Genomic DNA, 13,804 nt, shown 5'->3' with positions numbered 1-13,804 from the left:
AGCACAAGACACCTGGTGAATGTTATTACCTTGTTTTTCTGTCTCCTTGAAGTTATTCTTAGTAACTTGGGCTTTTGCTATGTAAACATTGTCTAGCCTGCAGAGAGGGAGCTCTCATCTGCTGATGTCTTATTCTTCACTGCATCCAGCTTTCCTATCTGTAAGTCACCCAATTCATAAATATCTCTGATTATCAAATGGACCTGTCTACTTCCTTCTTTGGTCTCAAAGTACCTTCTCAATTTGAAGGACATCTTACTATAATCCCCTCCTCGCATACCCACACACTAATTATCCCTCAGAAGAGAGGGAGTCACCTTATACTTGAGTCCTCATTACATCTCCCATATTATAGGTTACTCTGAACTGTCTTATTAACAGAGAACTGTGTGGCATGGAGTAGGGATACAGTATGGAAGGTGCCTAAGAGGAGGGGTAGGGACAAGTGGTCACCTTTATGCTTCTATCTGGAGCCCAGATAGTTTGAATACATTAGGTAAGAAGGACCATATTATAAATGCCATATATACTATTTGGGTTATAAAACAACATAATTTTTCAGCTCATGAAGGCAGCCCTAACAGTTTGGGCTGAGGGGGAAGGGTATCACTACAGGTAGGAAGTCATGTGACAGTCTCACAAAAAGAATTACTGGAAGGACAGTTGGCTAGAGCACAGTGATAACACCAAGGAAGGATCCCCCTACCCGTCAGTCACCAAAAAAAAAAGAAAGAATTACTAGAAGGAGATAAGGTACATTCAGATGAAAAACAACAAAACTATATATTTTCTATGAAGAAAAATCAGCCACATTACTTTATTACTACATTTCCTAAAATCACCAAGTGAGCCATAGTAACTCCAGCGAAAAGGGCACAGGGCTAGGAGTCAGATTCTACTCTTGGCTGTGGCACTAATTGGCTGTGTGAATCTGTTTCTGTTTTCTCACTGGCAAAATCATGGTGTTCACTGAGGTCCCTTCCAGCTGTAACATTCTAGTATCCTGTAAGAATGAAAAACATTATGCCCAAGGCCAAAAGTCAGTAAGGAGAATTTTTGTATATTCAGAGGCCAAATAGAATGATAACAGTATCTATGGTTCTCAAAATTTATATACTGAAACCATTTACTGAAGAAAAAAAAAAAAAGATTTTACTTTGGATCAGGGTTTCTCACCCTTGGCCAGATAATTCTTTGTTGTGGGCAGCTATCCTGTGCATTGTAGGCTAGTTAACTGTATCCCTGGGCTCTCTCTAGATTGTAGTTGTATCCCCCCTCAATTGTGACAATGAAAAATATTTACAGACATAGCCAAATATCCCCTGATGGCAAAATGCCTGGGTTGAGAACCACTGCTCTTGATATATTCCTCTAATCAGGATTAAATAGTATGTATAAACTTTATCATTGCCTTTATTTTATAGGCAGGAAAACAAAGACATTTAATGAAAAACAAAATCCATTGTACAATGCAAAATATAGTCAAAGATCTTGAAACAGAGCTGATATTTTAACTATTATTTCTCTTCTTTAATCAATAAACATTATCCCTCCATAAAGGAGGTGAAAAAAATTACCCATGTTAATCATACTGAAAATAAATATCATTTAATTAAACACTAGAACTCTCTAATCTTTTGTATTCATTAACTAGCTCTCCGGAGTAAAAACAACGATGGCTTTTGTTATGACTTCATATTTCTTTAAAATATTAACTAAAATGGGTTTCCAGTTTGGAAAACACAGTAACTAATGCCAATTGGTATTAAACAGAGTTGCATTTTAATCATCAAGCTCAAGACATAGCAAGAAAACTGTGACATTATCACTTGAAGGTTGTCTCAGTCTACTGTTCACCATATAATCAGACACCATAAATCAATTCCAGCAGAAAGTCAAGGATATTCATGGATCAACCTCCAAAGCAAACCAAAGAAAGTGCTAACACTGGACAGTGAGAACAATGGCATTGCTGTGCTTTTTAGTGGCAGTAGAACATTTTATTTAAACTTTTGAGATAATAAAACTGTATAGAACTGGGAACCCTTGTAAAATTTTTGTTTTGGTAATATGATACACTTTATAAACTTTATACTTGTGGCATACAGTAAGTTTTAAAAAATAAAATAAGCAAGAGACCTCCATAATACACTTGAAATAAGAAACACTGCATTATAACTTTTAAAGGCACAGAGTTCCTTAAGTTTTAAGCAAGTTTAGTCAACTCTCATCACCCATTAAGTGTTCAAGTAGGTCAGCTTACAAACAAACAAGCAGTATCCTACAAGTGACTCTTACTTAACACATAATTCTTAGGATAAACGTGTTTATATTTTGACTGAACAGTCACATGGATATTATAAAGATGGTGATCGTGTATCACTATTCGGTGAAATTTCTTGCCTTCCTTCATGATTTCTTCAATCTTTTTTTCAGTAGACAAAAGATTTTCTAAAAGGTCTGAATCTTCTAAGTACATCTCATCTCCTGAAAAATAAAATTTTAATTCCATAAATTATTATTTTATAAATCATTCCAATATATTAGTGACATATAAAACAGTATTTATTTTTATCTGTTTCATGTGTTTGGAACTGAGATGGTTGTTAACCCTAATTTGATGAGCTTATTTCAATTTCTTTCTTGTGTTTTATTTAAAAAAATTTTTTTTGACAGTTGGTCAGTACAGGGATCTGAACCCTTGAACTTGGTGTTATAACATGGCACTTTAACCAACTGAACCAACCGGCCAGCACTTCTTTCTTGTGTTTTTAATATTCCCCTCCCACATCCCCCAGCAAAGAATTTTCTTTGGGCACATAAACATCTATGACTGGTAAGTTTTCATTGCAAACTATAACTTTTATCCTAGCTCATGACTCCCTTTATTCTATTTGATATTGATATTAATATTGGCCTTGACATTCAGATACTTTTGGTGTTTCAGTGTGGGCTACTCTAATAATCTTAAGGTTAATTTAAAGAAATTACCATTTACATCAAAATTTCTAAATTGTCCCCCTGTACATTAAGTAGCAAAAGTTATCAGTATTCTCAGGAACTGAGCAGGTAGCCACAGAGTAAGACAGGTCACAAAGCCCCACTCTTAAACTGCCATAAAAGCTCTATCCTGTGTTCACTCAGTAACAAGCAACCATCAACAAATCCCTAATTCAAATAAGTTCTCATAATTCAAAGTTAATATGTAAAAAAGTGAGATGATGTTTGCGAAAGAACGTTTTCAATGTCTAGGAAATATATTTATATAAATATATATGTGTATATGTGTGTATGTTATATTGTTCAGAATTTCTGATTATAATAAATACTATGGATATTTTATAGATTTTGACATTATTTAATTAATATAATGTAGGCTATAAAACATAAACTGTAATTCATGTCTCCATGTTGGAAAATACTGCCATACGGCTACTGCACTGAATGTGAATACTAACAAAAGTATTGATGCTTCACTGATTTACCTGGCAAAAGCTTGACCATCCCATCAGCAGTTAATAAATCGATTGGCATCCATCTTTCCAGCCCTTCTTGTGCACGATCCAAACAAAATTTGTGCAATTTAGAGAGAGAGGCAAAGAGTTCAAGTCTTCTTATTTCATAGAACTGTGGAGGTGCCAACCAAATTTCTTTTGATATGAAACTTTCAGTTGCCTCTGATGGAGATGCCCACTGTGGAAGACAAAGGTAGGATTTCCTAAGGTTTACACCACAGACAATGTAAGATTTGAGACTGTTAGATCAGTACCTAAGATCTAATTGAAGATGTAAAAGGAATCCATTTATGTGTCTTGCTAGATCCCTCTGAGACATGAAAAGTTTCAGTGAAGCGAGCTGGCTTGATCCTCTTACGAAGTTGATTATTGGGACATTGGTCCTCATAACTAACAAACAAACCAGGACAGATCACCACATCTTGACCTGGGAGAGTAGTTCAGCATAAAAGCCAGGTGATGGTGAGAGGGCAAGATGGTTCTGGTCACTTCCATAGGAAGGAAGCCTCTGAAGGGTAAATTCATGAGAGTAGACTGAGATTTTGGTGCCCATTCATTCCTTCCATTAAAGGATACCTTGGCTAGACTCAGGATATACCGAGGGACACAACAAAGCTCTTAGGCCCTACAGGGCCTTTAGCAAACAAAATGCAGTGTGATGTGTGCCACATGTTACAATGGGGATGAAGGATCAGGAGCAATAGGAGCTTTCAGGAAGGTTAAGAGGCATGACTCAGCCTACAAGATGAAGAGTTAAATGGTAGGCATGAACCCACCTAATCCAATCTTTTCAGGTTATCCCAGACTATAGGTTAAATTATCATTTACTGGTTACTTGTTACTCTTATTTTATTTTATTTTTTTTAAAAGAGGACCAGTAAGGGGATCTTAACCCTTGACTTGGTGTTGTCAGCACCACGCTCACCCAGTGAGCTAACCGGCCATCCCTATATGGGATCCGAACCCGTGGCCTTGGTGTTATCAGCACCACACTCTCCCGAGTGAGCCATGGGCCGGCCCCGTACTTGTTACTCTTAAAGCACTGCTATATGTGCTTTACATACAATATTTCTAGTCCTTAAGATAATGCTGCATACTCCCTTTTTAGAGAGGAGGAAACTAAGGTAGCTCCCCTAACTAGAAAATCTGGGCCTCAAACCCCAGGGGTGTATGGCTCCAATTTCCACTCTGTTTCCACTAGGATTCTGAACCTTGGCACTAGTGACACTAGGCCAGATAATTCTTTGTTGTGGAGTTCTTTCCTATGCACTGAAACAAGGATATTTAGCTGCATTCCTGGACTCTACCCACTAGATGCCAGTAGCAATCCTCTCATTGTCACAACCAAAAGTGTCTCCAGACAATGCCAAATGCATCCAGGGATAGAATGGGTGAATAACCCCCAGTTGAAAACGGCTTGTCTTGGGCAGGCCCCATGGCTCACTTGGGAGAGTATGGTGCTGATAACACCAAGGCCATGGGTTCGGATCCCATATAGGGATGGCCGGTTAGCTCACTGGGTGAGCGTGGTGCTGACAACACCAAGTCAAGGGTTAAGGTCCCCTTACCGGTCATCTTTTAAAAAAAAGAAAAAAGAAATCGGCTGGTCTAAACCAACTTAGGAATTGTTTACTAGAATCTCCTCTTCCAGCCATGACAGCTAGAATTACCCCCACTACACACTGGATGTAAACAATAGAGAACTAGATAAAACCTATGAAACAACCATTCCTAGACACTGAAAAATGCAGAATTGTAATCTCTAAGAAAAGAAAAACAAATGAGATAAGCTCTATCATTGCCTAAGGTTTCTGCTTAAAGGTAATTCCCTGACTGCAGAACAGGCAGCAAGACCTAATCAGGCTCTATCTAGGATTCTCACTGACTTGAAGAGACAGATTGATGTCTGGGAGGCCCACACAAGCTAGAATTTTGAAAGCAGTGTACCTGAGAAGAAGAATCTACACAGACTAAAGCTCCAGAAATTTGTATAGGGTGCCCTTGAATCTCTGCTAAACACTTATCTACGCATGCATAAGATGAAACCACACAGACTAGGAAAAAAAAATGATTTCTGAGGAAAGAACAATGACCTGGGAACTTCAAGAAGAAATTCCCAAAGCTCATCTAGGGCCAAGAATTTTTTGAATTCCCTCCAACCACAGTGGAGAGACCTTGCTGGATATAAAGAACATTCAACTAGAACCTAGAAAGGTCACACATTAGAAGTGCCGCTAAACTAGCCCTGCATTAAGGTCTACTGTAAACTCACCCTGAAACTGTTTAAAATCAGACCTCAAAAGGATCAAGTCAATTTGCAATAACTTAATTGCCTTCCAGGAAAAGTCCAACACTCCTTAAAGTAATATGACAAAATCCAGCACTCAACAATATAAAAATCACACTATCCAACATCCAATCTAAAATGGCAAGACATATGACAAAACAGGAAAATGTGATCCATAACTAGAAAAAAAATCAGACAATAGAAACAGACCTGCCTCGCTGGTTAGCTCAATTGGTTAGAGTGTGGTGATGATAACACCAAGGTCCAGGGCTCAGATCCTCGCAACAGCCAGCCTCCCCCCCACCAAAAAATCAGACCCAGAAATTACAGAGAGGATGGAGTTAGCAGAAAAGGACATTAAAACCACCATTATAAGTGTGTTCTATTGGTTCAAAGACGTACAGGAAAATATCACCATGATGAGAGAAATAGAAGTTGTCTGTGGTTTTTTTTGGCTACTAGCCAGTAATGAGATCCGAATCTTGACCTTGGTGTTTTAACACCCCACTTTAACCAACTGAGCTAACTGGCCAGTCCCAGAAATAGAAAAATATTAAACACAAACTAAATTGAAACCTCTAGAGATTAAAAAAATTATCTGAAAGGAAAACCACACTGGATGGTATTTACAGATTAGATACTGCATAAGAGAGAGAACTTGAAAACAAAGTAATAGAACCTATTCAAAATAAAATCAGAGAGAATAAGACGGCCATTTAGCTCAGTTGGTTAGAGTATGGTGCTAAGTTTCAATCCCTGTACTGGACAAGTAAAAAAAAAAAAAAAAAAAGGAAGAAAAATCAATTTTAAAAAATAATGAATAAGGCATCAGTGACCTATGAGACATTATTATTATTATTATTTTTTTTGTCTTTTTGTGACCGGTAAGGGGATCGCATCCCTTGGCTTGGTCTCGGCCGCCCAAGCGCCGCACTCTCCCGAGTGCGCCACGGGGCTGGCCCTATGAGACATTATTAAGTAGTACAACTTATGTATCACTGGAGTCCCCAAAACAGGGGAAGATGTAAAATATTTTAATACAGAAACAGTGAAACAAAATGATAGCACACTTTGGTAGGTAAGCATAAAAGACTTTTTTCCCCTCATTTTCACAGTCATTAACAGGTTCTATTGTTTATTTTTTGGTGGCTGGCCTGAACTGGATCCTAACCCTTGACCTTGGTGTTTTAACACCCCACTTTAACCAACTGAGCTAACTGGCCAGCTCCTGATTTTCAGTCTTTGAAAGACTGATGGTCTAAAGCAAAAACAATGAGTGTATTGTAGAGTTTATAATAGAAATAAAAGTCAAATGTATGACAACAATAGCATAAAGGACAGGAGGGGAGAAATGGAAGTATTCTGTTGCAAGGTTCTAAGATGAAGTGAAAGATGCATACTACCAGTCCTAGAGCAACCACAAAGAGGGTATAGTTAATAAGTCAATAGTGGAGATATTATTCAAATAGTGGAGATAAATATTCAAATAATCCAAAAGAAGTCAGGAAAAGAAGAAAAACGGAGCAAAGAATAGATGGTACAAATAAAAAACGAATAGCAACATGGTAGATTTAAAGCTAACCTCATTGATAATAACATTAAATATAAATAAACACTACAATTAAAAGGCAGAAATTTTCTTATTGGATAAAAAGCAAGATCCCCATACGGGCCAGTTACCAAAAAATAAATAAAAAGCAACATACTTTTTTTTTTTTTTTTTTAAGATGACCGGTAAGGGGATCTCAACCCTTGACTTGGTGTTGTCAGCACCACGCTCTCCCAAGTGAGCCAACCGGCCATTCCTATATAGGATCCGAACCCGCGGCCTTGGTGTTATCAGCACCGCACTCTAGCAACATACTTTAAATATGAGAAACAGATAGCTTAAAAGTAAAGGATGGAAAAATATGCTAAAGCTAATAGAAAAAAAGCTAGATATCAATATCCAACAGGGTAAACTTCAGATTTCAGAACAAAGAATATACCAGACATAAGAAAGGCTATTTCATAATAATCGAGACAATTCATTAGGTTTTAACAGTTCTAAATGTGTTTGCAGTACTTTATAGGGAGCTTCAAAATACATGAAGCAAAATCGGATAGAACCGAAAGGAGAAAAGGACTCATCCAAAATTATTAGTTGATGATTTCGCCATCCCTCTCAGATTTGACAGAACAAGTAAATGATATGGAAGACCTGAAAGACGCTACGATCCAATTCAAACTACTTGACATTTTTACAAACACTCCCTCAAACATCAGAATACATATACTTTTCATGTGCAAAGAGAATATTCACCAAGATAATCCATATCCGTGGCCATAAAGCAAGTCTCTGTCCATTTAAAAAGACTAAAAAAAAAGAGACTAAAATCATATAAAGTATGTTCTCCGAGAAAACAGAATTAAAATGCTGCTGGGATGAAACATGTAACGTGCTCACAGAGTCAGCTGGGATCTCCGCTGTGGTCCCGCTAGGAGAACCGCGTGGGGAACAGTCCAGGCTTTGAGACGGGGAAGCCGGAGAAAGCAGAGAGCGCTTCACCACGGTCACGGCTTTGACCAGACCGCCTGGGTTCCACGCCGACTCAGTCACTTACCGGCTAATCAACCTCTGGGCTACGCCTCTCCGGAGGTTCCGGGAGGACTCTGGCCACCGGCCGGGGTCCCCGTTCGCAAGCCCTGCGGTTCCCCACTCCCCACCGTGAGGACGCCCTACCTTGGAGCTCAGCACCTCAGCCAAGTCGGGATAGACCTGCGGCGGCTCGCGCAGGCAGCACAGGAAGAAGGTCGTGTCGAAGCGGCGGCCGCCACTGCGCGAGAACGGCGTGAGCCACCCGCTCCAGTCGTGCAGCGCCCAGATGTCGGGCGTGCAGTCGAGGTGCGCGCACAGGCGCAGGAAGTGGTGCGGGTCGCGGCGGACGCGGTCGCGCCAGGTGGCCAGGTCAGGCGGCGGGGCGAGGGCGCGGCCGGGCTCCGGTGCGGGCTGCTGGGGCGCGGGGACCGGCAGGGCGTCCCTGGGCCGCAGCAGCAGCACGCCCGCCTCCTCGAAGGTCTCGCGGATGGCGCAGATGCGGAAAGCTACGTCATCTGGCAGCGCCCCGGCGTCCCCGTCGGCGGCGTCGGGCAGCACCGAGAAGGAGGCGCGCCGGGGCGGCACTGGGCCCAGGCCGAAGCGCGGCGGCCCGTGGTGTGGCGCGAAGAGGTGCAGCCAGTCGGCCGAGCGGTCCGCCGCGTCCAGCACGCCGCCTGGGAAGACGTGCGCGCCGGGCATGAAGCTTTGGCTCGAAGAGCGCTGCAGCAGCAGCAGCCGGAAGCCCTCGGCGGGCGGCGGGGGCAACGACGGGGCGGCGACGCCCGGGCGCGACCAGCCCGCCGCCAGCACTACGGTGGCTGCCCTCCGCCAGCTGCTTGGGCCCGGCCGCAGGGGGCCGCTCATGACGGGAGGCTTCTTAGTTCGGGTTCTGGCGCTGCAGGAGCTCCTGGGCAGGTTACGGGGACCCTCACGGACCCCAGAGCTCTCGGCGGCCTTCCCAGGCTTGAGACAGAGCACCGGGCGCTCGATGAACCTCGGAATACCGCCCTCACCAGCACCCGCGCCTGCCTGTGGGAGGGGCGTGGCACCCGCTCGAGCACGCGCCGTCTCAAGTGCCCTCCGGCCCAGCCAGATCAGTCTTGCGTGACAAGGGCTGTCAGAGCCGCCAGCAAGCGATTATCATTCACATCTGCCTGAAAGGAGGAGTGCATGATCCTCATTCGGGATGCATGGACCAAGAGCAGGAATGCTTAAAGACGCACGTGACCTGCCATAAGAAAATAGAATGCAAAACCAGGCCTGATGACACCTACCCCACTAAAACCCGAGGACTAGGATCTTCTCCCTTAAACAAAGGTCGACATGTTTCCTTTGGGGGAGGGAGAGAAGAGGTTCATGGAATAGGTGTCAGAGCTTTTTATGCTCACATGAACCATGCCAACTAGAAGGAAAGGATGTGCCAGATGGCAAATTATAAATTTTCTACTGAGAGCGAGCCTGAGTGTCCTCCCTGAATCCCTGCCCTTCAGAGTAATAATTTGTCTTATGTTCTGGATACTTTTTTTGTCAGGCACCTAGGTGTCTTAGGTCATTTGGTGAGTTCCACTTTCATGGGAGATGTTTAATCCAGTCCTAGAAGTGGAGATTTCTCTCCATGCCATCTTTTTAGTGGAAAATTCCCACCTCCAAAAGCAGCATTACTGTTTTTTGGAAAGAGCTTGTTTAAATCCGAGTCTTCTGTGCAAAGAGGTGTTAAAGTATGATGTCCTCCAAATTGAGAAGGTACTTTGAGAACAAAGCAGGAAGCCGGCAGGTCCATTTGGTAATCAGAGATATCTATTAATTGGGTGACTTACAGAAAGGAAAGCTGGATGCAGTGAAGAATCAGACACTGCCAATGGCTATATGAGTGAACCGTTGAGAAAATGGATCTGCCATCCCGTCAAACCCAGGCTGACATGCTGACATGCTGACCACAACCTAATGGGGGATACTGAGTCAGGGCCACCTAGCCTAGATACTCTCATATTCCTGATCCACCAAAACTGAAATAACGAATGTTTATTGTTTTAAGCCACCAAGATTTGGAGTAATTTGTTAACAGCAATAGACAAGTAATATATACATAAATTAATTTGTCCTGTGAGCAGAACACGCTAGATTTGAATATAGAAGTTGTCTCTCTTTTGATGCTCAGGGACTGTTCTTTGCTTCTGTTTTGGAGTGTGACTTTTGAGGCTCAGTCATAAAAGGCATCATGGCTGCTTCCTTCCTCACTCATGGATTACTCTCTCGGGGGGAAGTTAACTACCAAGTCCCCCAAATATCCAAGCAGCCTTGTGGAAAGACCTTTTATGACTGAGTCTCAAAAGTCACACTCTGTCATTTCCACAGTATCCAGTTGTTACACTGGTTAGCTGTATTCAATGTGATAGAGAAAATACCAGGGATGGGGGTCATCTTGGAGGCTGTTTACCACAGTGGATAAAAAATGAAACCATCAAAGCATTAGAAGAAAGGAGGTAAATTCCTCTATAACTTTTGACTCAAAATCTAGAAGCAATAAAGAAAAAGATTGATCAGTTTGACTCACTCTCCATATCTATAACTTCAGTATGACAAAAAGCACTATCAGCAAAGTCTAACACAGATGATAAGCTGGAAAAATTATCTGTAATGTCACAAAGTATTAGTGTTTAGAAAAAGTGGAGAAAAAACCTACTACTGTGTAGAAAAAAGGGCAAGAGATATGAAGACAGTTCATAGTGATTTACTTAATGTCACACATCCAGCACATGTTGGAATCTGTCTTCAAACCTACCAGCATGTTCTCAGAGTTCCCTGCCCTGTTCTGCCAGTGGCACAGTGCCAGCTGCACCAGGCCTGACAGTAAGTGCCCACAGCCACCCCCTGTAAGTATCACTAATTATTGTGTGCCACTTCATCACAAGAGAGTGGGTAGCTTTGTTTATGACAACAGTTGCTCACTTCATAGCCAAAAACACTTGACTCTTCTGTTCTAGTGGTCCTCCCTAGCTATCTTTACAATAAGAAATGTCCTTATTTATTAGAATATGCATAACCCTGAAAGAAAAAAAACTTTCCAAAGATGTCATGTTGCTGTTTACCTAGTTCCATATGGGCCTTATTTCAATCTCCAATCCAGCAAGCCCAAACTCATTTCTGTTATTCATTGTTTATCAGGTTTTTCAGTTGGGGGGAAAAAAAGGAATAGATGTGATCTATAAGGCTAGCCATGGAGAGATGACTTTAGCTTGGAGACTCACAAGTCCCATGTGAGTTGGTTTAACTTGCCTAAAGACCAAGGCATATCACTGGAGAATAAACAAAATTCACCAGTAATGACCAGTAATATCTTTTAAATTTTTTATTTTTATTTTTTCAGGTAACAAAGCTGAGAGAACAGTAACATCTCACACTCCAAGAATCACCACATACAAATTATAATGTTTTTAAAGGAAGTTTTTAATAAGATTCATATTGTTTTCTCAAAATGTATGGATTCCATTTATATGAAATTCAAGAAAAGGGCTGGCCTGTGGCTCACTTGGGAGAGCGTGGTGCTGACAACATCAAGTCAAGGGTTAAGATCCCCTTGCCGGTTATCTTTAAGAAATTCAAGAAAAGGCAGTTATAGGGACAGAAATCAAATCAGTGGTTGCCAGAGCCTGGGAGGAAAGGGTTGACTACAAATAACACAGAGGATTCTTTTGAGGATCTGAACCTATGTTCTTAGTATTTAAGGCTGCACTCTAACCAACTGAACTAATCCACCAGCCCAAGACAACAGACTCTCACTGACTTCTACAATGAAAAAAATGGCATGGGGAAACTTCTTGGGGTGATGGAAACATTCTATCTTTTTTTTTTTTTCTTTTTGGTGGCTGGTTGGTACTGGGATCTGAACTCATGACCTTGGCTGTGTTCTAACCATCTGAGCTAACCAGCCAGCCTACATCCTGCATATCTTGACTGTGGTAGTGCTTACATGATTGTATACCTTGTCAAAACTCAAAAACTGCACACTTAAAGAGGGTGAGTTTTATTTTTTGGTGGCTGGCCAGTATAGGGACCCAACTTTGACCTTGGTGTTATAACACCATGTTCTAACCAGCTGAGCCAACTGGCCATCTCTGAAAAAGTAGATTTTTTTGCTGTATTTAAATTATACTTAAATAAATTTGACTATTAAAATGTATAGATCCCAATTTCTAGATTGACCTCAATTTCTCTCTGTAACTTAGTCCTTTTTATTACATACTGTGGTATAATATGAATTTGTCTTTGTCCCTGCTTCTTATCCCCTAGCTCCTAAAATCCTTGGAACTTCTTCAGTAATATGAGTGTCTTTTGTTACTCATTGTGACCTCCTTTGCTAATACAGTAACTTAGGGTGGGGCCCCTAGATAGCCTCAGGATGGGGCCAGCCACTAGAAAGACCCACCGACCAGTAAAGAAGGGGAGGAGTCTGGAGACTAAACTTTATAACTCTTTTTTGGGGGGTGGGGAGCAGCTGGCCAGTACAGAATCTGTAACTGTTAAACAACAGATTTGATGAGTTTCAGATTGCTGAATCTGTAGATGTGCTGAGAGTGTGGCATGCCCAGAAAGGGCATGGAAACTCTGTACCACCCCATACCTTGTCCTATGCATCTCTTCATCTGGCTGTTCGTTTCTATCCTTTATGATAAACGGGTAAATGTAAATAAAGTGTTTCCCTGAGTTTTGTGAGCAGTCCTAACATTATCAAACCCAACGAGAGGTGTCATGGGAACCCCAATTTAGAGCCAGTTAGAAGCACAGGTCACACTTGCGATTGGTGTCTGAAGTGTGTGTGCAGGGGTCTTGTGAGCCCCTAATCTGTGGGATCTGACACTACCTCCAAGGTAGATATTGTCAGAATTGAATTATAGGACACCAGTTGGTGTCTGCTGGAGAATTCTTGGCGTGTAGGGGAAAAACCATTACATCTGATCACAGAAATGTTCTCTATTGTATGAGTAGAGTATAGTAGAAATTATTTTTTCCTTTATGCATACTTTCTCTCACTTTGATAAGTATTTCTTTTTTTTTTTTTTTAAAGATGACTGGCAAGGGGATCTTAACCCTTGACTTGGTGTTGTCAGCACCACGCTCACCCACTGAGCTAACCGGCCATCCCTATATGAGATCTGAACCCGGGGCCTTGGTGTTATCAGCACCACACTCTCCCGAGTGAGCCATGGGCCGGCCCAGTATGTCTAGCTTTAATCTTCAAATAGATTTTTTGCAGATTTTATCTAAATTATAGAAAGTGTATGACCAAGGTAAAGAGTTTGATTCCTGTTACCACCAGCCAGCCACCAAAAACAAGCAAACAAACAAAAGAAAGTATATGGGCTGACAAGTTAGCTCAATTGGTTAGAGGGTGGAGCTGATAACATCAAGGTCAAGGGTTGTACT

General features: G+C 41.6%; 1 protein-coding gene across 1 annotated transcript; it reads right to left on the bottom strand.

The window, feature by feature from the left end:
• Nucleotides 1-780: 780 nt before the first annotated feature.
• Nucleotides 781-9,408, bottom strand: NUDT19 (nudix hydrolase 19). The gene is made up of 3 exons (XM_063111730.1): nucleotides 8,525-9,408; nucleotides 3,486-3,693; nucleotides 781-2,487 (listed from the first exon to the last, which is right to left on the bottom strand). Exons 1-3 carry the CDS (start codon nucleotides 9,242-9,244, stop codon nucleotides 2,282-2,284), a joined length of 1,134 nt encoding a protein of 377 aa, XP_062967800.1. The 5' UTR covers nucleotides 9,245-9,408; the 3' UTR covers nucleotides 781-2,281.
• Between the last annotated feature and the right edge of the window lie 4,396 nt (nucleotides 9,409-13,804).

This window comes from Cynocephalus volans, chromosome 10 (assembly GCF_027409185.1).
Source record: "Cynocephalus volans isolate mCynVol1 chromosome 10, mCynVol1.pri, whole genome shotgun sequence".
In the NCBI taxonomy this organism is placed as follows: Eukaryota; Metazoa; Chordata; class Mammalia; order Dermoptera; family Cynocephalidae; genus Cynocephalus; species Cynocephalus volans.
The sequence above is the reverse complement of the archived record's forward strand: the minus strand, read 5'-3'. Positions and strand labels throughout refer to the sequence as shown.